The sequence below is a fragment of the Sus scrofa genome, chromosome 1, assembly GCF_000003025.6.
Source record: "Sus scrofa isolate TJ Tabasco breed Duroc chromosome 1, Sscrofa11.1, whole genome shotgun sequence".
Taxonomy (NCBI): Eukaryota; Metazoa; Chordata; class Mammalia; order Artiodactyla; family Suidae; genus Sus; species Sus scrofa.
In genome coordinates this window covers 113,278,508-113,304,746 of record NC_010443.5, presented here as the reverse complement: position 1 = coordinate 113,304,746, position 26,239 = coordinate 113,278,508, and the positions used below count along the sequence as shown (strand labels likewise).

Sequence of the window (26,239 nt, the reverse complement as noted above, 5' to 3'; positions counted from 1 at the left end):
ATGAATATTCTAAGAATAATTAAATATATAGCTATATAATTTTGCTGGTATTTTTACTCTGCTTTTCATATTTAAATTTTTATTCATCTATTTATAATTCTATTTTTATTAAGCTTACTACACTGACTAGGACTATCAAACCACACTGAGTGATGGAAACTGAAGAGTGTTTTTACTTTGTTCCTGACTTTAATAGCTTTACTTTTCATTATATAATATGTTCACAATATTATGCTAAGGTTGTTTTTTCCCATTCCTATTTTAGAAACGTAGTATTTTAAAATTCACATGAAAATCTGGCTAAAAGACATTTGCTTTAAAAAAAAAAACTTTACATTTCATAACTTTAAATGGAAAAATTAAAAATTCCAAATTGTATATGCCTATTTTTAAAAAGTATTCGGTTTTTTTAAATGAAAACTGATATCTTACTATGTTCAAAAAAATATTCTGACTAGACAGATTTCTTGCTTATGTGCTTAACTAAATCATGTTTATAAACTGGATGTAATGGTAACTAAAATTTATTAAGCACTTGCTATCTGCGAGGTCCTGTAGTGTTCTACAGCTTTTCATTTAATCCACCCATCAGACCTAATAGTAATAGTAAAAACTATTAGTAAGAACTATTATTAATATAGTAATAGTAAGAACTGCTAGCCCTTTTTAAAGAAAACTGAGGTTTGGGAGATATGTAACAAGGCCAAGGTCACACAGCAAATAGGAGACATTTTGGTTTCAGTGACTTCCTGACTTTCTACAATAACTATATAATTTTCATCATAAGCAAGGTAAGTTACCATTCCCATTTCTGATGTGACTACAAGAAACTGAAAAGAATAAAAATATCAAAATACAGCATTTGGCAGGGACCTTTCAAAACCTAAACTGACATCTACCTTTCAGATGTGGAAAAACATGTAATGAAATACCACAGAAGAATGTATTTTATAGGCCAAAAAATATATATATGTATACCCTTGATTTCCACAGCTAGTGATTGAAATTGGCACAGTTTACTCCACAGGAGCTCATGCTAATCTCCTACTCTTGCACTACTTAGTTCAGTCAGACACCACAAAATTGCTGGTTACCACATGCAGAGTCTGGACCTACTCAACTGAGATTTGTTCCTACACTTTAGCAACCAGTCAAAAGCTCAAAAAGTCAGGACATAATGCAGCTCCAACACCAAATCTCACTGATGCAGTTATATATTCACCCATCTCCTCAACTGTATCTGAACAGACCGTGGCCTCTTTTACTCACTTTCATAGCTCAGCTCCCATTTATTACAGATTTTCCTGATTCCCTAGTTCTAAGCTGCCTACTTATCTACTATAACTCTTAATCAGCTACTCTATTCCTGACCCTTATTACTTGCTAGATTTTCCCAGGTCCCATGAACCCATAAATATATATGCCCTAATACTAGCAATATCACTGCTTCTATAATATCAAGCTTGACCCAAGAGAAATCATGAATCAAAAGGAACATCAGATACAAATAAGAATCCAAGATTTTGTGTTCCTTACAAATCAACATGCAAAATCCTACACAGGAAACCTAACCCAGAACACATAGATTTTTTTCCATAAACACTAAAACCATTCCCCATTATGATCTTAATTCCCATACTTTTCATACGATAATCTATTATTTGAAGTAATATTGTATTAATTGACAATAATACTAGAATCCACCCCACTTTTATCTTCCTCAAGACTATCCAGCTATCCCCAGAAGCAACAGAATACACCATAATCAACAAAAAAATATCTTATGAAAAACACCAAAACTGCCCTGCCCCTCTAATGCCACTTTTCTACCAGAAGCACAACCTTAAAAAAAAAAAAAAAAAAAAACTAAGGAAAAATCTGTCGTAACAATCTGAAAGATGCACTCTATTGGGAAACTTCGGTAAGCATACATGACTGCTCAGTTCAGAATTCAGGTCTCCAGTGATGCTTCTGATTAGAGAAGACTAGTTTACACGCCTGTGTCCTAGTTGCAAATGAAAGGCTGGGGAATCTAAATTAGGGAGATGCAATTCATAAGGCTAAAAATGTGCAAAACACAGCAAGGTTCAAAAGGTTCCAGACAGTCAAAAACCACGACAAATAACTGGCCTCTTAGCTTCCACTCTTGCCCCCCTACAGTCTATTTTTCACACAGCAAAGTAAAAATGCTCAAACGTTATTTCATGGCACTCTTCTGTTCAAAGGTTTCCAATTGCTCCAAATTCTAACTATGGCTTACAAGGTTGAACACCATCCTTATAAATGGTTGCATGCCCCACCTCCTCACTCCCATAATGGTCTTATGATCTCACCGTATCTTCTACCACTCTCCCCTTACTCTGTGCTACAGCCGCTCTAGCCTCCTTCACCCCTCTGGCCTGGAACATCTTCTTCCAAAGCAGGGTTGGCTGCCACACTTCACTCAGACATCTACTCAATTTCTTCGGAAGCTTTTTATGACCACCCATCTAAAAGCATATATCCCAATCATACTAATTGTCATATGCTGTTTTTTCTTTCTTCATATTATTTCTATTGACATACCCCTCTATCACCAGAATATAAGTTCCTTGAGAACAACTTTGATTTATTCAGTGGGTACCCTCATTACCTAGAACAGAGTAAGGAAAAAAAAAGGAGTTCCCGTCGTGGCACAGTGGTTAACAAATCCAACTAGGAACCATGAGGTTGCAGGTTCGGTCCCTGCCCTTGCTCAGTGGATTAACGATCCAGCGTTGCCATGAGCTGTGGTGTAGGTTGCAGATGTGTCTGGGATCCTGAGTTGCTGTGGCTCTGGCGTAGGCCAGTGGCTACAGCTCCAACTGGACCCCTAGCCTGGGAATCTCCATATGCCGCGGGAGCGGCACAAGAAATAGCAAAAAGACAAAAAAAAAAAAAAAAAAAAAAAAAAAGGCGCTCGTAAATGTTTGCTGTAAGAATTAATGAATCCATTCAATGTTTCCCAGAAATCTCTGTTTTCATTTCTAAACAACGTAGCCTACACCTTGTTGATAAGAGCACCACAAATCAATCCTATGATATTCATCCAAGAGTATCAGAATTTCTAACAGGTCTAGTAATTGTCTCTGCAATTTACTCACGCAGTTTTTTTTTGTTTTGTTTTGTTTTGTCTTTTTAGGGCCGCACCTGCAGCATATGGAAGTTCCCAGGCTAGGGGTCCAATCAGAGTTACAGCTGCCAGCCACAGCTACAGCCACGCCAGATCCAAGCTACATCTGTGACCTACACCACAGCTCATGGCAACACCAGATGCTTAACCCACTGAGCTAGGCCAGGGATTGAACCTGTGTCCTCATGGATACTAGTCAGATTCATTTCTGCTGAGCCACCACAGAAACTTCGATTTTTTTAAGTTTCATTTTAATATGGTAAAGTTTACAAGTTTTATTGGGTAAAATCAGATAACCCTGAACTCATTCGACATTTCCCCTTTTAGTCTAATGTCTGTAGTGAATGACAAGTGCTAAATGCTTCAATAATATTAAGAGTGGTAAAGTGATAAATGTGGCAAAAGATAACCATTGATAAACATAGGTTAAAGTTATATAAATGTTAAATGGACTACATATGCTTCCAGCCTTTCACAAAATATACACCTTTTTAAGATAAGAAGTTAGAAAAAAATAGCGTATCAAGCAAATGCCTATATGTAAAACTGGTAGAATAATTGGATTGGACCTATAAGATGGAAAAAATAGACAATTAAAAAAAAAAAACCTGGGGACGAAAGTAAAGCAACACCAAAAAATCACCTAAATATAAGAATGGTAGAAAAATGGGCTGCAGGTTCCAAAGGGAAAAAAACATAACTTGGTCTCCTTGCCACTGGAGAGCTTAAGGAGGTCTCTCTGTTTTTACAGTATTTTATTTCCTGTAATTATTTCAAAGTCACCAGGATACTTGCATTTACTAAAGGTAACCCAACTTTTTTAAATGGGTCTTCTTCATTACGTAAGTTTTGCTAGAGATATTTTTGCAAAAGATATAACCTATATCTCACCATCCAGAGATTTAGTATCAGTCCTCAAGCTTTAAAAAAATGAATACAAATATAAATTCACCCATGACAAAATTTAAAAGGTATTATACATAAAATGTTCTCTAAGGTTATGCTCCCCTCTTAATTCTAAACATTTTCCAATGTCAAAAACAAAAGGGTAAAACAAAAAAAAAACAAAAAACCTTGCAAAGAACTTGAATGACCCCAAGTCAAATGGGTCAATACTGTAAGTACAAAGAGCCTACATTATGCTCTAATGGTAAAATGATCCAATCTTCGTACAAAGGCAGAACCTAATGACCTCATTATACTTTTTAAAGGATATGTTTCTTAGAGGCAGTAAGGTTTTTAATAGCATGAATTCTGGAGCCAGACTGATTATATAAAAATTCTGGGAGCTCCCGCTGTGGCACAATGGGATCCAAGGTGTCTCTGCAGCGCCAAGACGCAGGTTCAATCCCCAGCCCAATACAGAGGGTTAAAGGATCAGGCGGTGCCACAGCTGTAGCTTAGGTCACAACCTGGATCTGATCTCTGGCCCAGGAACTCCATATGCCCCAGGGCAGCCTAAAAAGAAGAAGAAGAAAAAAAAAAATCTGGCTTCCTCCGATTAATAGCTATGGGACTTTTCCAACCCTGAGTAAGTTACCCTCCCTGATCCTATTTCCTTCATTTCTAAGATGATGAACCTTTTAGAGAGGAACCTTATAGCATTGTTGTGAAAACAGAATCTTATAGGGATTTTGTGAAAACTGAGTTAATACAAAAAATACCCTAAGAACCATACCTGGAATATAAGAAGTATGCCATAAATGCTAGTCATTACTATTATTTTCCACATCCCATGAGTAGGCAGTATCTTACTTTGCAGGAATGCTTACAAACAAAAGCTTCTTACTTAACTGCTAAATCCGAAACGTAATCTTCTATTCCAAAGAATGAAAATTTCATTAACATCTGGGAAAAAAAAACAGAGTATATCTTTCTGCTGGTGGTATCATATTTGTGTGGGATAGCAATATTACATATATAAGAAATAAACTTATTTTTATCCCATTTATATCAAAATCTTAAGAATGTGGAAAAGAAAATCTGCAAAACTCTTTTGACATTGCACATCTCCCTATTTACAGAAAACCTCAATTACAATAAATGAGAGGATGTTTAAGAATAAGCTAAGCCTTATTACATCCATTCCTCAGAAAAATTACTTGTAATCAAGTTGTTTTCTACAGACTTTTCACTCTTATAATTTTAAAGTTAGGCACCAAGAGCATTTTTCCCCAACACAAAAGCCTATTTCAAAAAAAAAAAAAAAAAAAAAAAAAAGGCTATTTCCTTCCTAAGGAACTTGAGTCATCAACTGTGTCTTAGGCATCACACTGTGTTGATCAATGCTTCTTATATTTGATATGTATTCATTCTGATCTTGAAGCACCAAATGCCATTAGCCAAGCTAGTCCCTTGTATGGCAAAGGTAGACTACTTGGAACTATAATGTCCTTTCCTATATTTCAAAGTAAACTTAAGTGCCTTTACTGCAGTCTTGGAAAAGCTACTTCTACAATGTGCTTCAAACTTAAGCCACAGTATCTATTTCTTCACAAAACTAGACAAATCACTATCTACAAATATCTATATGTCACAGTTACAAGTGAAAGTTTGAGATAAGAGAGAATGTCTACAATTATAAGCATATTCCAACACACCCACCTTTTTTTTTTTTTTTTTTTTTTTTTTTTTGCCTTTTCTAGGGCCGCTCCCACGGCATATGGAGGTTCCCAGGCTAGGGGTCTAATCGGAGCTGTAGCCACTGGCCTATGTCAGAGCCACAGCAACGGCAGATCTGAGCCGAGTCTGTGACCTACACCACAGCTCATGGCAATGCCAGATCCTTAACCCACTGAGCAAGGCCAGGGATCAAACCCGCAATCTCATGGTTCCTAGTCGGATTCGTTAACCACTGTGCCACGACGGGAACTCCTACATCCACTTTTTGAGATAAGCTAGTTTCTAAGAATTAAAGATAATAAAGCTAGCTGGCTCAAAGTGAAATTATAAACTATTAATATTAAACTGGATCAATCACAAAGGACATAAAACACCAATAGTTAAAACCTATTAAATTTCAAGCACTTATGAAATACAGCCTTAGAAACCAAAAATGGAAATATGTACAAAATTAGATTTCTATGTTGATTTGAAATGCCTTTGCACCGTTTCAAATAAATGCAGACACAAGTACAGACAAGGGACTATGAGACTTTCAACCCACCTAACACACACACACAAAATGGCTCTGGCCTCCACTCCACACCTCATTTTTTTTTTTAAGCCTCACCCACATTCCTGGGTCAGGGATCAAACCTGTGCCACATCAGTGACCTGCACACAGCAATGATCCAAGCCCCAGCAGTGACAATGCCAGCAGATCCTTAACCCGATAGGTCACCAGGGAACTCCTCCACACCTCACATTTTACTGTGAACTTACTCTCATTACCTCACCCCTCTACTGTATTATATACCCCAAACCATCTGCCTCTAACTCCTTCCAGGAAATGTGAATGCACAAATAAAACAACTCTGCCAAAGGTGTTACCAATAACAATAAGAGGAAGGAAGGATAGAGTTACGAAAAAGACATGAAGGTTTTTGAGGACTTGAGTAAAAATTTTGTAGAAAATAACGTGTGAAAAGTTGAACCTGAGTAGAACTAATTCTACTAACTAAGATAGTTTTGCAGAGTAAGTTGCTGGTTAAGTGCCTCAAAAATATCTTTCCCACAAAAACTAAAATCCTGCTAATCCATGGCTTTTCTGGGTTAACAAGCAACTAGTTTAGTTTGGTTTTTAGAGAATCCTCATGAGCTATCAATCACTATTATAAATTAACAGAATCAATTTTTCTTCCCAAATACAAACTCAAAAATGAAAAGAATGGGAAATGCCGGGAAAAAAAATTTTTCATAACTGCAGGGCATCGAGGACTAGAAGAAGAAAGCTTCAACAGGATAAAAATATGGAAAGTTAATGTAATTCAAGTAATCAATTAAGACAGCAAGCTATCAGAAATAAGATGAAGGCAATAATGACAAATTTCTGCAAGAGCAGGGTTTATCAATCTCAGCACTACAGACATCTTGGCTAGGTAATTCCTTGTTGCGGTGGGTGGGGTGTCCCATGCATTGTAAAATGTTTAACAGGATCTCTGGCCTGTACCTCCTAGATGCTAGAAAGCATCCCTCCAGTTGTGACAACCAAAACTATCTCTAGACTACTTATAAATATTTCAGGGTCTACTTTGCATATACATTCTAATTACACATTAATTTTTTAAAGGATACAAAACCCTCATAAATACTATGATGTAAATTCATAATAACATGCATTTTTTAAGACTGAATGATTAATATAAAAAAGTGACAGAACTGTGTTCGCTAAGGAATTATGGATTTCTTAAATTCTATTTGCTAATGTTTGGTAAGCATGTTCTAGTATTTCAACTTCTAAAAATATATTTATCTATGTTTTGTAACTAATAGATTCCAAATGAGATTAGGCTTAGAAAAATGTATTTTTAGGAGTTCCCGTCGTGGCTCAGTGGTTAACGAATCCGACTAGGAACCATGAGGTTGCAGGTTCGATCCCTGGCCTTGCTCAGTGGGTTAAGGATCCGGCATTGCCATGAGCTGTGGTGTAGGTCGCAGACACGGCTCGGATCCTGATTAGACCCCTAGCCTGGGAACCTCCATATGCCGTGGGAGCGGCCCTAGAAAAGGCAAAAAGACAAAAAAAAAAAAAAAAGAAAAGAAAAGAAAAATATATTTTTAAGAATATTTGCACAGCCATTTACAGTATCTTCAGCATTTTTACAAACTCACCTCACTTAATTCTTAGGAAAAGAGGGAGCAAATTAATATTCCACTCAATTCGTAAGTATAGAGTTTATCTGTATTCTTTAGAAAACTAAATCCAAAGTACAAAGTTGTTGAAAACGTGTATGTGTGTATCCTTTGCCATCATCAATGCAAGTAAAGGGAAAGAAAATTCTGCTACACAAATTGTTTGTGTACATCTGCTTCACATGCAAAAATCACATTCTTTCCCCTAATTTGTCTCTGAAATAAGAATTTCACAATTCATTTATAAGCAACAGTATCAAGCATATTCTTGAACTAAAGAGTCTAATTCCAACTTAAGGGCAGTAAATATATACTTGTAAAGTAAAAACATAGTCATTAACATATTTTTGGCCCCACCCACAGCATGCAAAAGTTCCCGGGTCCAGGGATTGAACCCGTGCCACAGCAGCAACCCAAGCCACTGTGGTGACAATACTAGATCTTTAACTTGCTGAGCCACACAGGAAGTGATATGTATTTTTAAATATAATTTCTCACCTCCACTCCAAACTCACAAAAACTTCTAGCTCACAACTACCTACAGCAATGCTTCCCAAATGACCAGCCACAGATTACGAAAGGGTTGTGCAAAGTTTTAGCCAACACCCAACCAAAGCTTGCAAATAGAATAAAATTCAATGAGGACACACATCCTAACCTATAACTTTCAATGTGGATTCAAAATCTTAGACACTTTCAACTTTAAAGACTGAGGAACTCAAAGTTTTATAAAACCGCTCTCTCCAATGCAACAGCCTCTATGATCCAAAGTCAACACAGAGTGAGCTCTTAATAAATTGATAGCTTCACATTAAACATGTGCCAAGTTTAACCAGTTTTTCTTCCATAAAACTTCCTGTTGTACCCTTATCTATTTCTAAGATCAATACCCTAATCCAGGACTCACTCAGTTCATCAAATAGCTAATTTATTCCTTACTGTATCATATCACAATTGCTCAACAACCAAGATTTTATAATACTCTACTTCATAGTTATCATGGCCTAAGGTTGTATGAATACAGTGAGTCCCAGTCAATACGGCCCAGTTATCATTTCTCCTATTTCCTGCCATGGACTCTCCATTCCAAGCAAGTAAACCTCCATGCATCTTACTACACTATATGCCATTCTCCACTACCTCAAAAAGCTCACCCTAACAGATTGATGTCCCTTCAGCTCAATAAATCCTCCTTTCAACTGCAACTACAATACAAAATTGGAATTCTATTTTTATATCTTGGCATTTCTGTCTACTCTGACAAACTCAGTGTGTTTTTTTATTTCCCTTCTCATTTAGGCATGCGGCATCATGACTCCTACTAGCCACAGACATACAATAAACACTGGTGACTCTATACAGCAATGTTCTTACTGTACACGTTCTCACATTGTTTAGCTGGAACTGTAGACGCCTCAAAATAAATTCATCCAGTATCAAAGGGAGTCTACATTCCCTAAGGACTCTTCTCAGTACAGTTTCCTGCAACCCAGCTAGGAAATGACTGTCCCTACTAGTACTAAGGCAACGCCTTCACACTGCTGGACAGCAGTGTTACTGCCCTCACAGGAATCTAACTGGTAGGATTACAGCTTTTCTATTTATCTCTTTTCATTTATCCTTCCTTTCCTAGTATAAAAATTGACAGCTAAACTAAGTTTAGCCCAAAACTATAACTTTTTCTTATACTAAACCTCAATCATTTAAGAAAAGATAAAATTCAATCCATCTAAAAGGGACACAGTAAATGTGTAACACATCTTAGAAAAACTTCCATCAAAAACAGCCAAAACTGGAGTTCCTGTTGTGGCTCAGTGGGTTACAAACCCAACTATCGTCCATGAGGATTCGGGTTCAATCTCTGGCCTTGCTCAGTGGATTAAGGATCTGGCATTGCCATGAGCTGTGGTGTAGGCTGTAGACTCAGTTTGAATCCTGCGTTGCTTTGGCTGTGGTGTAGAATGGCAGCTGTAGCTCTGATTCAACCCCTAGCCTGGGAACTTCCATATGCCATAGGTGCAGCCCTTAAAAAAAAAAAAAAAAAAAAAAAAAAGCCAAAAATTTACAAAGTCTGGTCTCAGAGACTTGTTATACAGGAATCGTCTCATAGCCAAACCTGTCACTGCCCAATAATGTTAGAAAACTGGAGCTTATTGAATTTATTACTCCATTTCACTTTCTTAATTTCAAAAACAGAGTTTATGTTTATAACCTATTCTTAAAAGAAAAAAAGTCTAAGTTATCTATACAACCCTCAACAAATTATTTCCTGAGTCTCATCCCACTAGAAAAGAAGTGGTTTCTTATTTGCTCACTGAGATAGATATGTGGAAAAATTATATATTCTTTTTTTTTTCAGGGCCGCACCTACGGCACATGGAGGTTCCAGGCTGGGGTCGAATCAGAGGTGCAGCTGCTAGCCTATGCCACAGCCACAACAATGCCAGATCCAAGCCGCATCTGTGACCTACCTCCGCGGCTCACAGCAACACCGGATCCTTAACCCACTAAGCAAGGCCAGGGATCAAACCTGTGTCCTCTTGGATACTAGTTAGATTCGTTTCTGCTGAGCCACAACAGACACTCCATGGAAAAATTATAAATATCATTCTTTAAGACCTCCAAATTGTTACTATAATGAAAACAAGGATTTTAAAAACATCTAATATCATAATACTCGATAAAAAGCATTGTGTATGCCAGTTTTTATTAACAAATTTTTAGGACTATTAAAAAATTAAGAATTACAAACAACATATTAAAAGTTGGATAACAGGTCACAGTCCAAAAAAAATTTTTTTTAAGGTTGTTATCTATGCAAGATAAAGCCAGGGAAGAGATGCAAATAACATACCTGTAAGAACTGAGGTAGGTAACAAAAAATGAGTACAACAGGCCAGCTAGAAGCATAGTACCAGCTAGAAAGAAGGGACCCACGCTGACTCACAGGGCAGCTACTGCTCTACCACTCTGCCCCAGACAACAGAAATACAGCCCAGCAGTGACTAGATTTTCAAGTGTTCCCCCAAAATACAGAAATCTATTAACTCCACTGAGAAATCTCCCAGTTTTCCAATGCTAATCAGTAGCTGAAACGTAAAGACACTGCAAATCAAACAAAACACATCACTAAGGTGGTTCAGTCCAGAGGCCGCCTCTGAGCTAACATGTGAAAGTGCTTTCAAAAAAGTATGGGGGCAATGGGTAAAAAACTCAGGCTTTGGGGTCAAACTGGTTTGGGTTTGAATGTTTAATTTAATCTACCACTTAGCAAGTGGATGATGTCAGAAAAAGTATTTCCTCCAGACTGTTTCGTCACATATAAAATATCACCATTATTTCATAAACGTTGAAAAGTGAAACTTTCTTTTTTATGGTCACACCCAGGCCAGAGATCAAACCCACACTCCCACAGTGAGATCCTCAACCCACTATGCAGGGCTGGGGTTCGAATCCGTGCCTCCACAGAGAGGAGCAGGATCATTAACGCACTGAGCCACAGTACCAAATACTGAAAAGGGAAACTTTTAACACAATTTCAGATACACCACAGATATCACAAAAATGTCCTTCACTGTCCCTGCTCACCCTGCAAGCTTTTAGGATAATAACTTAAAAGATATCAGATAGGGATTCCTGTTGTGGCTCAACAGGTTATGAACCTGACTAGTATCCACAATGATTCGGGTTAGATCCCTGGCCTCACTCAGTGGGTTAAGGATAGCGCTGCCGTGAGCTGTGGTGTAGGTTGAAGACGTGGCTCAGGTCCCGTGTTGCTGTGGCTGTGGTGTAGGCAGGCAGCTACAGCTCCAGTTCGACCCCTAGCCTGGCAACTTCCATATGCCAGAGATGCGCCCCCCCAAAAAAAAAAGATATCAGATAATAAATATCCTTGAAGATCTTAAGTTATAAAAAGATCAGAAAAGAAAGAGGTGCTTTCCTTGCCCATTTCCCTCATACCCTGCTACTCAGAGAGGTCCCATACATACAGAGAGAAGATAGTTAATATAGCGGATGGCTTAAAATGGACCTTCTCAAGATGATACAGCTAACTGGATTTCCTATCTGAGGTTAAAAAGATGAAGAGTAAGAGCTCTTCAGAGTTTCCATGGTGGCTTGGTGGAAACAAATCTGACTAGCATCCATGAGCACCAAAGTTCAATCCCTGGTCTCGTTCAGTGGGTTAAGGATCCAGCATTGCTTGAGCTATGTGGTACAGGTTGCAGACACGGCTCAGATCTGGCATGGCTGTGGCATAGGCCAGTGGCTACAGCTCCAATTCCACCCCTAGCCTGGGAACCTCCACATACCACATGTGCAGTCCTAAAAAGACAAATAAATAAATAAACAAATAAAAACAAAGATAATGACAAAAAGTCTGTCTCTTTTACTAATTTCATAGATCCTTACTTGCTGAGAGAAGTGAGAGAAATTGTATATAAAAGCTTAAGCTTTGATATTTTTAACACTTTTGCACAAACTTCCAGAAAATCTATTTCTTTATAATGCATGGTACAAAGCAAAGCAATCGCACTAGATTTTTGAATATAAAAAAAACATATCCTACTCTAAAGTTCATCAAAGAATGATTTCATTAAACCAAAACACAGGATTGAATTTACTGCTAGAGCTAAAATACTTTTTGACTTCTCAAACACACCAATTTTTTTTTAAGGGGGAGAAAGAAAAAACATCAACTCACCAATATATCTGTGTTAGAAAGCACAATTTACACATAAAAGTTCTTTGGGCTTTATTTAATCAGAATACTTCCAATAAATTTCTAATGTGATTGCCTATAATAAAGAAAAAGGAGTTCCCAATATGGCTCAGCAGCTTAAGAACCAGACTAGTATTCATGCCCTGATCTCACTCATTGGGTTAAAGGATTTGGCATTGCCGCGAGCTGTGGTGTAGGCTGGCAGCTGCAGCTCTGATTCGACCCACAGCCTGCGAACTTCCGTATGCCGCAGGTGCAGCCATAAAAAAAAGAGAAAAAAAAAAAAAAGAAAGGCATTTTTATGCATATATTCGAGTATGTGTCTATACTAACACTAAACTCTAGAAAAGTTACAGAATCTTCCCACTAATACAGCATGGGCTGGGACATGTGCAAGAAACCGGCAGCATTAGGAAAGTTTAGTTTTATGGTTCCAAACACATTAATTCTCTTTTCCAGCTGCCCATCCTTCACACTAAGAGCAAGAAAAAAATAACTCAAACAGTGACTGACTAATCAGATAGGGAAAAGCAACTAAAAAGGATTATTAAGTACCTAAAATGTCATTTATATTTAAAGTTTTATTTCCACTACAGCTTCTCCTAATCTACACATACTTATTTTTTCATAAGACAATCTGAATGTATTCTATTCTACATATTATCCTCATATAAACTTCTTATAAACTTGACCATAAATAGCTCAGATCTGTAGAAAAAAATACTATATATCACAATAAAGTTACAAATATCTTCCAGTACCCAAAAGGTACAATCTTAATACTAATTTTAAAATGAAAGATTTCTTAGTGTCTTTTTGAAAAAGTTCTGATTAAACATCAAAAAGTAGTCTTTTAACAAATGTTTAATGCAAAATATTTCATGACTCCAAGAGTTCTGAATTTATAAAATTATTAACAAAGGTCTTAGCCTACAAAGATTATGCCCTCAATTTGCTTTTTCTTCAACCATCAGAATACACCAGTTTCAATTCTTACCGTTTCACTCTTTAAAAACAAAAGATGTTTTATATACTACTACTCATCAGTAGTTTAAACTGCCTCACGTGGTTTGCCTGACTTTTTACTACCTCATGGAAATCCTAACAAAAACAGAAAAGTGGTTTGAAGCCATATCTAGAACATAACTACAAATGTAAAAGAAAAGGCCCTTGCAGAGGGTCTCCAGCATAGCTACTTCAAACTAAACATCTATTAGACGCTCCTAATCTAAATGTTTCTCTAGAAAATGAACTCTACAAACTACATTAGTCCATCTACAAAGTATCACCCTCAGACTAAGACAAAAGCAGGATAAGAACATACTTGGCTCTAACGTCTTAAGTCAAAGTCAAAGAAACAAAAACAATCCACTACATGAAACATTCCGCTATTTCCTAAATTATCAAATTAGTCTTTACTCATGCAAAGCATTCCAGAAAAATTTTCAATCCAATGCTTTTAAACATACTTTGAGGTCTTTATTATGCGCAAGTCAAAAAGTTAACCTAAAATAAAACACTTTACACAACAACAAAAATGATACAGTTGGTCCTGGGATACGCTGGAAATAAATACTGCCTTCAAAACCGAGTGATCAAGAAATTAGCGCTTTCAGCAATTTTAACTCTAATTTGGGGGGTGGAGAGTTGCAACTGTTTTGACAATCCCCTAACTACACAATATGTCTACTCCACCTGACAGTTTAAAAAAACTCTTCAAGTTGGGTCACCCAGGCACTGTCCCTGTAAAAGACCCAATCCAGCCTACAGATCAATGAACAGCCCGTAACTAACGACTTATCTTTCTCGCCACCAAACCCTTTCTCCAGGGCAACGGAATGTTTTCACAGAAGAGAAGCACACCCTCCTGCTATCTCTCTCCAAACAACGGAGCAGCGGCGGCGAACTATGGAGAGCGGTAACCTCCCAGGTCAGACAAGCAGCAGACCACTGCTACCCCTCCACTGGAGGCCCCTCTGCAGAACCGGGTCGGTGTGGATCGCCGCGCCGGGTAAACAACAATAAATATCGCAACTTCACACGAGCCTGCGCAGCGGTTCTCCGCAGCGGAGTGGACTCCGGAATTTGCCACCCGGCAGGGGCCGGGGGCGGACGGGTGAAGAGGGTGAGCGCCGGACAAGGCTGGCAAAGACCGCCGGCCCGGAGGCAGCTGCCCGCCCCGGCGTCTGGTGAGCAGGCTGGAGAGATAGTGCCACCGGCCTGAGCTCCACTGCTCTCGCCTGGCGACCCGACTTTGCTTCTCTGGCAGGCGACCCGAGCCTCCCCTGCTGCTGGGGCGGTAGGGGTGGGGAAGGCCTCGTCGGAGGCTAGGAGCCTCCTCGGCCCGCCAGAGAAGGGAAGGCGGCTGGGGCGCAGGGGACAATAGGGAGCGGGGAGCGCTGCGCGCCGGAGTGGCGCCGCCGGCCGGCGAGGCTGACTGACGCGCCCACCGCGCCGCGCGACCGGGCTCCGCTCGGCCCGGCCGCCGCTGCCGCCGCGCGGTACGCCGTGCTCACGGCGCCCCCGGCGCTTGGTATCGCGCCTTACCTCCCAGCCCCGCTGCCCAGGAGAGGAGCAGAATTAACACTCTCAGCAACACCATCTTCCGCTGCCGCTGCTGGCTGCTGCCGCCGTCTCCTCACGGGTTAACAGCAGCACATCGATCCGGAGGGAGAAGCTGAAGAGGCTTGGTCCAGAGCCTCCAAGAGAAGCCGGGACCTCCCCCGGCAGGAGAACGGCGAAGCACCTCCCTCTCGCCCCACTTCAGGGGCCGGCAAAGCTCCCAGCACCTCCAAAACAGGGACCTCCCTCCCCTTCGTTCGTTTCCTTCCTCCCTTCCCCGCTTTCCTTCCCTCGCTCCTTCCCTCTTCTCTACCTCCCTCCCCCGAGCCCGGGACCTCCGCCTCCTTCCTTGCCACGTGACCCACGGGCGCCCAACCGGCAGGCAGAGCCGCACCCCTTCAGCCCGCCCCTTCCCCTCCCCCAGGCACCCCAGGGACGCGCGCATGCGTGCCGGGGCCAGTTCCCGGGCTGCTAGGCCTGCCGCCGCTTCCTGTCCGCCGGCGGAGAGCTGGGATTGGGCTTGGGAGGCGGGGTTTCCTGGGGCCCCGCCCCCGCACCGGAGCGCAACTCTGCAGACCACAGAGGATTTTATTTTAGTGCTGCTGAGGGCTGTCCCTTGGGTTAAAAGTGAGCGTGAGGGATGTTGAGTGGCCGCTTTCCACTTACTAACTTCACAGGGAATGGAAATTTTGGTTACTTCTTTCTGCTTCTTAGGGTGCGCGACGTCTACCAAGTAAACAAAAGCAAAGTCCCAACAAGCGGTAATTATATTGGCGACAGCCACCAATGAGCAGAACCTAAATGTAACGATCTTCAAACAGCGGAAAACACAGAGCCTAAGCCATATTTCTCTAAACTCTTCACAAATTTGTGTCTCAGACCAGGCCTTAAGCATTCTAAAAGCCCGCAGCCTAAACCACGGGGGTACTGCCGCTCCAACCCCCCAACAAATATCCTCTTTTTCACTCGGTTCCATCTCGGAAGAGAACTCTCAAATTTCCTTCACTCCAGCTTCTTTTTCTTTTTCTTTTTTAAATTGATTGATTGATTGATTGATTGTCTTTTTTTTGCTATTTCTTGGGCCGCTCCTGCGGCATATGGAGATTCCCAGGCTAGGGGTCAAATCGGAGCTATAGCCACGGGCCTACACCAGAGCCACAGCAACGCGGGATCCGAGCCGCGTCTGCAACCTACACCGCAGCTCACGGCAACGCAGGATCATTAACCCATGGAGCAAGGGCAGGGACCGAACCCGCAACCTCATGGTTCCTCGTCGGATTCGTTAACCACTGCGCCACGATGGGAACTCCAGCTTCTTTTTCTTTTAATTTTTTTTTGCTAAAGTATAGTTGATTTACAATGTGCCAATTTCTGCTGTACAGCAAAGTGACTCAGTATACATATATATTTACATTCTTTTTATATTCTTTTCCATCATGGTCTCTGCCAGGAGATGGGATATAGTTACCTGTGCTATACAGTAGGACCTTGTTTATTCATTATAAATGTAATAATTTACATCTACTAACCCCAAGCTCCTAATCCATCCCTCACCCCAACTTCTTTGAAGCTTCTATTTGATTTCTCAGTAACTCACTTTGAGTCTTTAAACTTGTATTTCAGGAGTTCCCACTGTACCTCAGTGGGTTAAGAATGGGACATAGTATCTGTCATGATGTGTGTTTGATCTCTTGCCTTTGCTCAGTGGGTTAAGGTTCTGGTGTTGCCACAAGCATTGGTTCTGGTCGCAGGTGCGGCTCAGATCCTACACCTGTGGTGTAGGCTAGCAGCTGCAGCTCTGATTCAACTCCTAGCCCAGGAACTTCCATATGCCACAGTGCAGTATTAAAAAAAAAAAAAAAATGCATTCCATGGATTAAAGACAAATGTAAGAAATGGAACTGTAAGAGTCCTAAAGGAAAACAGGGGAAAAGCTTCATGTTGATCTTGGTGATGATGTTTTGGATATAATATCAAAAGCACAAGCAACGAAAACAAAAAGAAATACGTGGGCCTACATCAAACTTAAAAGCTTTGGCACAGTAGAAGAATTAACAAAATGAAAAGACAAACTTCAGAAAGAGAAATTGCAAATTGTATTTCTGATAAGAGGTCAATATGTAAAATATATAAGGAGTTCTTACAACTCAATAGCAAAAAAGCAAATAATCCAATCTGAAAATGGGCAGAGGAAGTTAACAGACATTGTTCCAAGAAGGACATCCAAATGGCAAACAGGTACTTGAAAAGATGCTCAACACCACTGATTATCATAGAAATGCAAATCAAAACCACAATGAGATATCACCTCACTGTTAAAATGACTGTTGTCAAAAAGACAGAAGCTATGGGAGGGTGGAAATAACATACACACACTACTGTATAAAGTAGATAATTAACAAGAACCTCCTGTATCGCACAGGGAAATCTACTCAATAGTGCGTAATAACCTATATGGGAAAAAACAGATGCATGTATTTAGGTGTATTTGTATGTGTAACTGATTCACTTTGCTGTACACCTGAAATTAATACAACACTGTAAATCAACTATACTCCAATAAAATTAAGTATTTTTTAAAACTAAGTATTTTTTAATAAGCGTTGGCAAGGATTTGGAGAAAGGGGAACATTTGTGCACTGTAGTTAAGGATATAAATTGGTGTAGCCATTACAGAAAACAGCATGGAGATTCCTTAAAAAATAAAAAAGAGGATTACCATATTATCTAGCAACTCCACTCCTGGGTATAAAACCAAAGGAAGTGAAATCAGGACCTTGAAGAGAAATCTGCATTCCCATGTTCGTTGCAGCATTATTCACAATAGCCAGATATGGAAACAACATAAGTGCCCCTCTGTGGAGGAAGGGCTAAAGAGCATGTGCTATAAATATATACAGTGGAATACTATTCAGCCAGGAGAAAAAAGGAAATCTTGCCAGCAGGGATGAATGCTGAAGCTATTATGCTAAGTGAAATAAGTCAGACAAGGAAAGACAAATACTGTGTGATCTCATTTACATGTGGAATCTAAAAAAGCCAAATTTAAAGGAGCAGTAAAATGGTGGTTACCAGGAGCTGGGAGTTGGGGGAAATGGGGGAGATGTTGGTCAAAGGGTACAAACTTCCAGTTACAAGATGAGTAAGTTCTGGGGATCTAATGTACAGCATGCTGACTATAGTTAATAACACTGGTAATCATTTTGCAACTATAAGTGTATCAAATCAATATGTATACACTTTAAACTTACACAATATTATATGTAGATTATATTTCAATAAAGCTGGAAAATAATTAAAATTAACTAAATAAAAAGTAAACAATTCAGTGGCATTTGGTAAATTCACAGTGCTATGCAACTATTACCACTATCTAGTTCCAAAACATATTCACATGACAGTGGTGGTCTAATGGTTAGGATTTGGCACTCTCTCATTTACCAAAACATAGTCATATGACGAATGAGAAAAAAATGTGTATTTCATGAACTAGAACTTTTTTATAATATTTAACTAAGATCATCTTCATCTATTTGGCATCCTGCTTCAGTAGGCTGAATTAGAGATTTTAGGTATTAATGGTATTAATGTTAATAACAATTTGGAATTATTTGGATAATAACAATTTGGAATTCGTACTTCTTACTTTATATTTTTTTACAATTTACTGCTGTTAACATAAGTCAGGCGTATGCTTCTTTAATTCTCATTTTGAAAAATAAATTATTAAGTTTTGCTCCAACATTAACAAGCTCAAAAATACTGTCAGAAGTTCTAAAATCATCATTAATAGCATCCATTTACAATGAGATGTCTGGAAGGAATGCAGAATCTCATAAAATTTTTTTTCCTTTCTTAAAAGAGCCAATCTTAGGAAACAGTTACATGCAAATATTTCATCGCCTATCATCTATGTTTGTTACTATTTTCTTTCAGAGGAGCTATCAACAAATGTTTTGATTTTCCAGTGATTAGACCATCCTGTGGCATGTTTAGTGTTACACAGTATCTTCCGTAATTTATTCCAGTGATTAGAGGCAAATGGCACTTTCTCTTTAATTTCAACTGGAAAAAAAAAAAAAAAAACAGAATGGCATTTTGCATCACCAGGTGATCACTGAAAATTATGTTTACGATAGTATTTTTTTATTTAAAAACATAAGTACATTATATACCAGCATCATAATGAATGGTGTTCTCAATGTACATTGACTTTTGATTTCATTGAAGAGACAGAAAACACAATCATTTTGCTAACTTTTCCTTGCTCAATCAAGATATTTACATAATTTGAATTTTTAAGAGTAGTGGTGGAAATTAGTGGAGTGGAATTTATAATGGAGTTTTTATTTTGTTTCGTTTCCAGTTTTATTAAGGTATTGTTGACAAAGTTATAATGTAAAATGTAAAATTGTAAAATAAAAAATGAAAAAATATAACATACATTCTTATATCACTTTAATCTACTATAATAGAAAAGTTTAAAATATAGAAAAAAGAAATTAAATACCATCCACAGTAATAATACTCAGCCACTACTTAGTGAATTTCCTTGCAGATATTTTTCATTGTAGTTTTTATTAGTTTTACATTGTTGTGATCATAACATATGAATACTTTTCTATTCTGCTTTTTCAGTAAACAACATTATGAAATGTGCTTGAGATTCTACTGTCTAGTAAAGAGAATATCAAACTCAAAACCAAACGATATGTACAAGTTTTGGAGTTCTGGCCTCCGCTTAATCTCCAAGTTCCCTTTATTAATTTGAGGTGTTTATTATAGGTGCCTATTCTGTGCCCCATGCAATGCTGGGGATTGAATATACCAAGAAAAGTAAGCCAGAATTTTTGTCCTCAGAGTTCTCAACTCAGTAATTACCCTCTGCCTTCACAGAAATATGAGCTTACCTATGTGAGTTTAAGGGCAATGAAATAAATATTGAAATTTAACCATTAAAAAAAATGATGAATGGTGTTCCAATGTTACTTGTTTGGACCACTATTTTCGTTGAATTTTTTTTCCCTTTTTTAGGGCCATACCTGTGGCATATGGAAGTTCCCCGGGCTGGGGTGGAATTGGAGCTGCAGCTGCTGATCTATGCCATAGCCACCACGGTGACACTGGATCTGAGCCACGTTTGCAAACTATGCCGCAGCTGGTGGCAAGGCCAGAGATTTAACCCACTGAACAAGGCCTGGGATCAAACCTTCAACCTCACCAACACTATGTCAGGTTCTTACCCCGCTGAGCCACAATGGGAACACCAATAATTCTTTTTTTGAATGAGAAAGATGAAGTATATCCCTTGTGAGATCATTTTGATGATTAAATTTAAATTATTTAACATTTATGAAGCGAGTATAATAGTGTCTGGCAGGTAATAATTGCTATATAAGTGATTAAGTGTAAAGAGAAATATGGTTCTTCCATTAACACTTGTCCATTCGAAAGCAGTGATTGATAACTTTATTTCCTTAGCAACAACACACAGCTTTTGAAACTACCAGTATATATATATATATATATATATATATACATATATATATATATATATATACACACATACATACATATATTTAAATGTTATCCTCAAGTTTTAGGAATGAGAAATTCAACTAGGAAGCACATAGCAGTATACAGTACATTATACAAGTAACCGCAAGAAAATGCTTGCTGTGCACCTTAAAGCCAATCCTGGTCAATGTTTCAACAATTACATTTAAATTTTTCCGGCTCCTAGTAAACTGCCTGCTGCAGGTCTCACTGTCATGCCAAACTCACAATGTCTAACTTATCTCTGATAATGTCAGGACCACTCTCCCAGTAATCTGGGATAGAGAGTGGAATCATCTCAGAATCTTCTTCCCTTATCTATTCAAAACCAGTCAGCAAGAATTGATTCTTCCCTAAAAATGCCTTTCTTGTGCCTTTAATCCTTCCCTACCCACTACAGTCACTGCACACCACACCATGATTTTTCTCTAGTTTAGTGGACTTACTCCAGCCTCTCTCACTCCTGATCCTCACCTCAAACCTCACCTCAATCCACTGCAGTGTGCATCCATCCCCATCACTCCCAAGAAGCTACTCTTGCTGGGGCCATCAAAGATCTGTTAGTCATCATGCCACTGCACACTTTCACTCCTTATCTAACTAGACCTCTTGGTCAATTAACACTCCTCAAAATTCCCTCCTCCCATTTTTCCCAAGACCTAGTTCTCCTGATTTTCCTCCTTACTTTTAACTGCAATGTCTGCATCTCTTCCCTGAGACTTTTTTTTCTCTTTATCCTTTAGATACTGGTGTTCCTGAGGACTTTATCTTTGGCTTGCTTATCTTCTCATTCTTCACTTACTTGATTATTTTTTTTACTGCCTCCAAATGTCAATGACTCACTAGGCTGTAATCCCCTGAAACCAAAGGCTGGGTCTGTCTTGTTCTGAATTTTACCTCACTGTTTAGCACATAGTCAAGCACTTTTCCTGCACCTGTATTCCAAGTCCCAGTCCTACTTCCTAGTTGCATCTTTTGCCAGCTGTGCATCTTTGAGTAAGTTAAGACATCTGTACCACAGTTTCATATTTTTTACAAAGGGAAGAGTAGTAATAACTACCTCAGAAGGCTGAGTTAAATAAATTAATAGAAATAAAGAACTAAGAATGTTGCAAGGCATATAGCAAGCATTATAAAATTGTGGATAATGTTATATCCAACCTATACATATGTATATCTAATATATACTAGACAACTCCTTCCTGACATTACATGACCAGACCAAATTCATCATGTCCCAAACTGAACAAACCCCCTACATCAACCTACCCATACTGTATTTTTTTCCTGCTAAGTTCTCTGGGGTAAGGCAATACCATCTATGCAATTAACTAAACTTCTTTCCCATTCCAGCTCATCAACTCATCAACGCATCTCTATTCTCCATTGTACAAAATCCCACCCACCCCAGCTACTTCTACTGACACAACCCAAGCTCTGGTCTCTCTGACTCACATTGTCCACTTCCTGCACTTTTGCCTCCACTGTGTGCCAGAGTGAGCTTTTTGAAAAATAATAGTTTTATCTCCAGGATAAAATGCGAGGCCTTCATGCTCTAGTCTTTGCCTTCCTTGCCAGGTTCATCTTTCATGGCTCCTTCCCTACTTTATCTTCTAAAATTAGCAAGGACAGGGAGTTCCCTGGCAGTCTAGTGGTTAGAGCTCTGTGTTTTCACCATTGCGGCTGGGGTTCACTCCCTGGTCTAGGAACTGAGATTCCACCACAAGCCACTGCATGCTGCAGCCCCCCCAAAAAAATATAGTAAAAGTAGCTGGAGTTCCCTTGTGGCCCTGGCATTGTCGCTGCAGGAGTTGCAGTCACTGCTATGGCTCAGGTTCAAAGTCTGGCTTGGAAATTTCCATCCACATGCGGTGGGTACAGACCAAAAAAAAGTAGCAAGGACAGTAAAATCAGAGTAATAATAGTATCTGGCTGTAGGTAAGGAAATGGAAGCTTAAATAACTTAAATAAGGTGCCATAAGCCTGGATGCTGGTATGCGGCAGAGCCAGTACCCAGAGTTAAATTTGCCTCCAAAGCATGTGCTTTATTCACTACAATATGCTGCTGTTCAAATGCAGTTGTCTTCTCAAACACACATGTCACTTTCCTCTTTTATATCTTTGCACATTTTATTCCCTCAATAAAATTTCAATAATTCATTTTAATATGTGTTTGTTAGAATTTTGCTCTCTGTATAAACGAGGTGATCAGAGAAGGAAAGCACTTAGAAAATCCGCTTTTGGGAAAAGAGATCAGTGAAAAATGGTATTTAAAAGTCATATCAGAAATATCACTTTCCTTTAAAATTAAATATATATATAGTTCAATATATGGCTTGGGTTTCTCCTTTGTAAAATCTTCACTATCTTTACCACTACACAAAATTAAACTTGACTATATTGCAATGGTTTGTTAAAAATTGTCCCTGAAGTTCCTGATGTGGCTCAGAGGAAATGAATCTGACTAGTATCCATGAGGACGCAGGTTCAATCCCTGGCCTCACTCAGTGGATTAAGGATCTGGCATTGCCGTGAGCTGTGGTAGGTGAGTCACAGACATGGCTCGGATCTGACCTTGCTGTGGCTGTGGTGTACACCAGCAGCTACAGCTCTGATTCGACCCCTAGACTGGGAACCTCTATTTAGGGTATGGCTCTAAAAAAAAAGAATAAATAAATAATAAAATCTTCCCTAATTCTTTTTTTTTTTTTCTTTTTGTGGCCGCACCCAAAATATGTAGAAGTTCCAGGGTCGAGGATCAAACCCATACCACAATAGTGACCCAAGCCACAGCAGTGACAATTCCAGATCCTTAAACCAATGCACCACCATGGAACTAAATCTTCACTAATTCTCTCTTTTCTTTTTTAACTCAATGACTTTTATTACATTTATAGTTGTACAATGAGCATCACAACCCAATTTTATAGCATTTCCTCCCAGACTCCCAGCCCATTCCCACACCCCTCCACCTATCTCCTTTGGAAACCATAAATTTTTCCCTAATTCTTAAAGATAGTAATGAATCACATGTTATAGGAGTTTTAAAAACAGAATCTCAGAGAGTTAAGCAAATATATAACAAATGCTTAATCTTAATGCCAGAAGAGGATCCATTTTACTAATTTATTCAAACTAGGAGAGCTCCCCCACTTCTGCCTAAAATCCTAATATCTTATTCTAACATTCAAGGTGCTCCACAAAACTCATTTGTCCAAATTTTCTTTCTTCTCCATTAAATGAGACTTTAACTCTAACCTGTCAAACTACACTTGGGAACACCAGCATCTTAAACTTTCCCCCTTCCAAGATTCTTATAACTCTGTTTTCTTTCTGATTATACATTATGTTAAAAAAAAAAAAAAAGACAGTGGACCCAAAATGGAATTGCTTATGCTAAGCCCCAAGTCACCAAACCAAGATTTAATTTAATAGTTTCATTTCCCTCAGAAATAGAATCTTAAACCAGTCAATCAGGAATCAGCTGATCAGAACTTGTTAGGTAATGTACCCAATAGTCCCCACCTATAACCTAGGGAAAGTTACTTTGCAGTAACCAATGCACTTTTTGGGCCTAGTAGAACTTTCTTGTTTTCACTCTCTTCTGCCTGTGAAAGCCTTTCATTTTGTACAGATCCTCACAACTCCTTTGTATTGCTAGATTGGATGCTTCCTGATTCAACTCAATTTTTGCTCAAATAAACTCTTAAAAATTTTTACTATGCCTCAGTATATCTTTTAGCAAGGATTGCATACATAGGTTTTCAAGGGCTGGTCACAACCTGATAGCTTGTAAACAAACAGACTCACAAACAAGTTCAGTTTGATGGGCAGTTAAATTTTATTTTCTTAACTATATGGCAATATTCAACAGTTAGGGGCTTTCATATTAAAAACTTAACTATTCTTGGTTACAGCTCTGATTAAAACATTTTGTTCTCTCCATGAAAAAAAAAAAAAAAAAAAAAACTAGAAGCCAGATTTTCTGCAAAAACTGGAAGGTTAAGTAGACTTAAGTTCCTGCAAAACATCAACTGGCTGAAATTGACTAGAGGCTGCCCTCCTTGGATGAAGGGGGTCTAACATCACCCCAGCCTGCATTATTCCTGTCAGTATTTGACCTTCTGACTCTTGTTTTAAGAATTAGACCAAGTGCCAAAGAGTCCTGAAGTGTTTTCCTAGATTCTCGGGGCCCTCTAATCTCAATCATATTTTAGTTCAAAGTGCCTATTATTTATTATCTTTCATCTGCAATGAATCATGTGTTACTCTATGGAAATTCTCATATTATTATCCTGACATTGCAGAGGACAGAGATAAAGAGGCTTTGAGGCAAAGAAGCAAGCATTTTTTTAACTCGATGAATTTTACTATATTTATAGTTGTAAAACCATCATTATAACCTAATTTTAGAACATTTCCATCCAAAACCCCAAGTCCATCCCTCCCCCCAATCTGTCCCCTTTGGTAACCATAAGTTTTCCAAAGTCTGTGAGTCTATTTCTGTTCTGCAAATAAGTTCATTTGTACCTTTTTTTTTTAGATTCCACACATAAGTGATAGTATATGATGTTTATATCTCAATGTCAAACACTAGCACTTAGCACAATAATTAATTTCTAGGTCCATCCATATTGCTGCAAAAGCCATTATTTCAAACTTTTTTATGGCTGAGTAGTATTCCACTGAGTATATGTACCACATACTCTTTTTTTTTTTTTTGCTTTTTAGGGCCTCACCTGCGGCATGTCAAAGTTTCCAGGGCTAAGGGTCGAATTGGAGCTACAGCCACAGCAATGCCAGATCCAAGCCTCTTCTGTGAACTATACCAAAACTCGTGGCAACACCAGATCCTTAACCCATTGAGCAAGGCCAGGGATCAAACCTGCACCCTCATGGAAACTAGTCGGATTAATTTCCGCTGAGCCACAATGGGGACTCCCCACATCTTCTTTATCCACTCCTCTGTCGATGGACATTTAGGTTGCTTCCATGTCTTGGCTGTTGTATACAGTGGTGCAATGAACATTGAGGTACATGTCTTTTCGAGTCATGGTTCTCTCCAGATAGATGCCCAGGAGTGGGATTGCTGGATCAAATGATAACTCTATTTTTAGATTTTTGAGCAATCTCCATACTGTTTTCCATAGTGGTTGTACCAATTTACATTCCCACCAGCAGTGTAAGAGGGTTTCCTTTTCTTCACACCCTCTCCATCATTTATTGTTTGTAGATTTTTTGATGATGGCCATTTTGGCTGGTGTAAGGTGGTAACTCATAGTACTTTTGATTAACATTTCTCTAATAACTAGTGATGTTGAACAATTTTTCATGTGTTTTTGGCCATCTGTATGTCTTCCTTGGAGAAAGGTCTGTTTAGAGCTGCTGCCCATTTTTTTTGATGGGGTCAATTGTTTCTTATTTAATTTTATTTATTTATTTATTTATTTATTTAT

General features: G+C 38.8%; 1 protein-coding gene across 1 annotated transcript in view; it reads right to left on the bottom strand.

Moving 5' to 3' along the window:
- Positions 1-15,267, bottom strand: part of ADAM10 (ADAM metallopeptidase domain 10) — a 118,461-nt gene extending 103,194 nt beyond the window's left edge. The window contains 1 exon segment of the mRNA NM_001130531.1: positions 15,213-15,267. Within this exon segment, the coding sequence (NP_001124003.1) occupies positions 15,213-15,267 (55 nt within the window).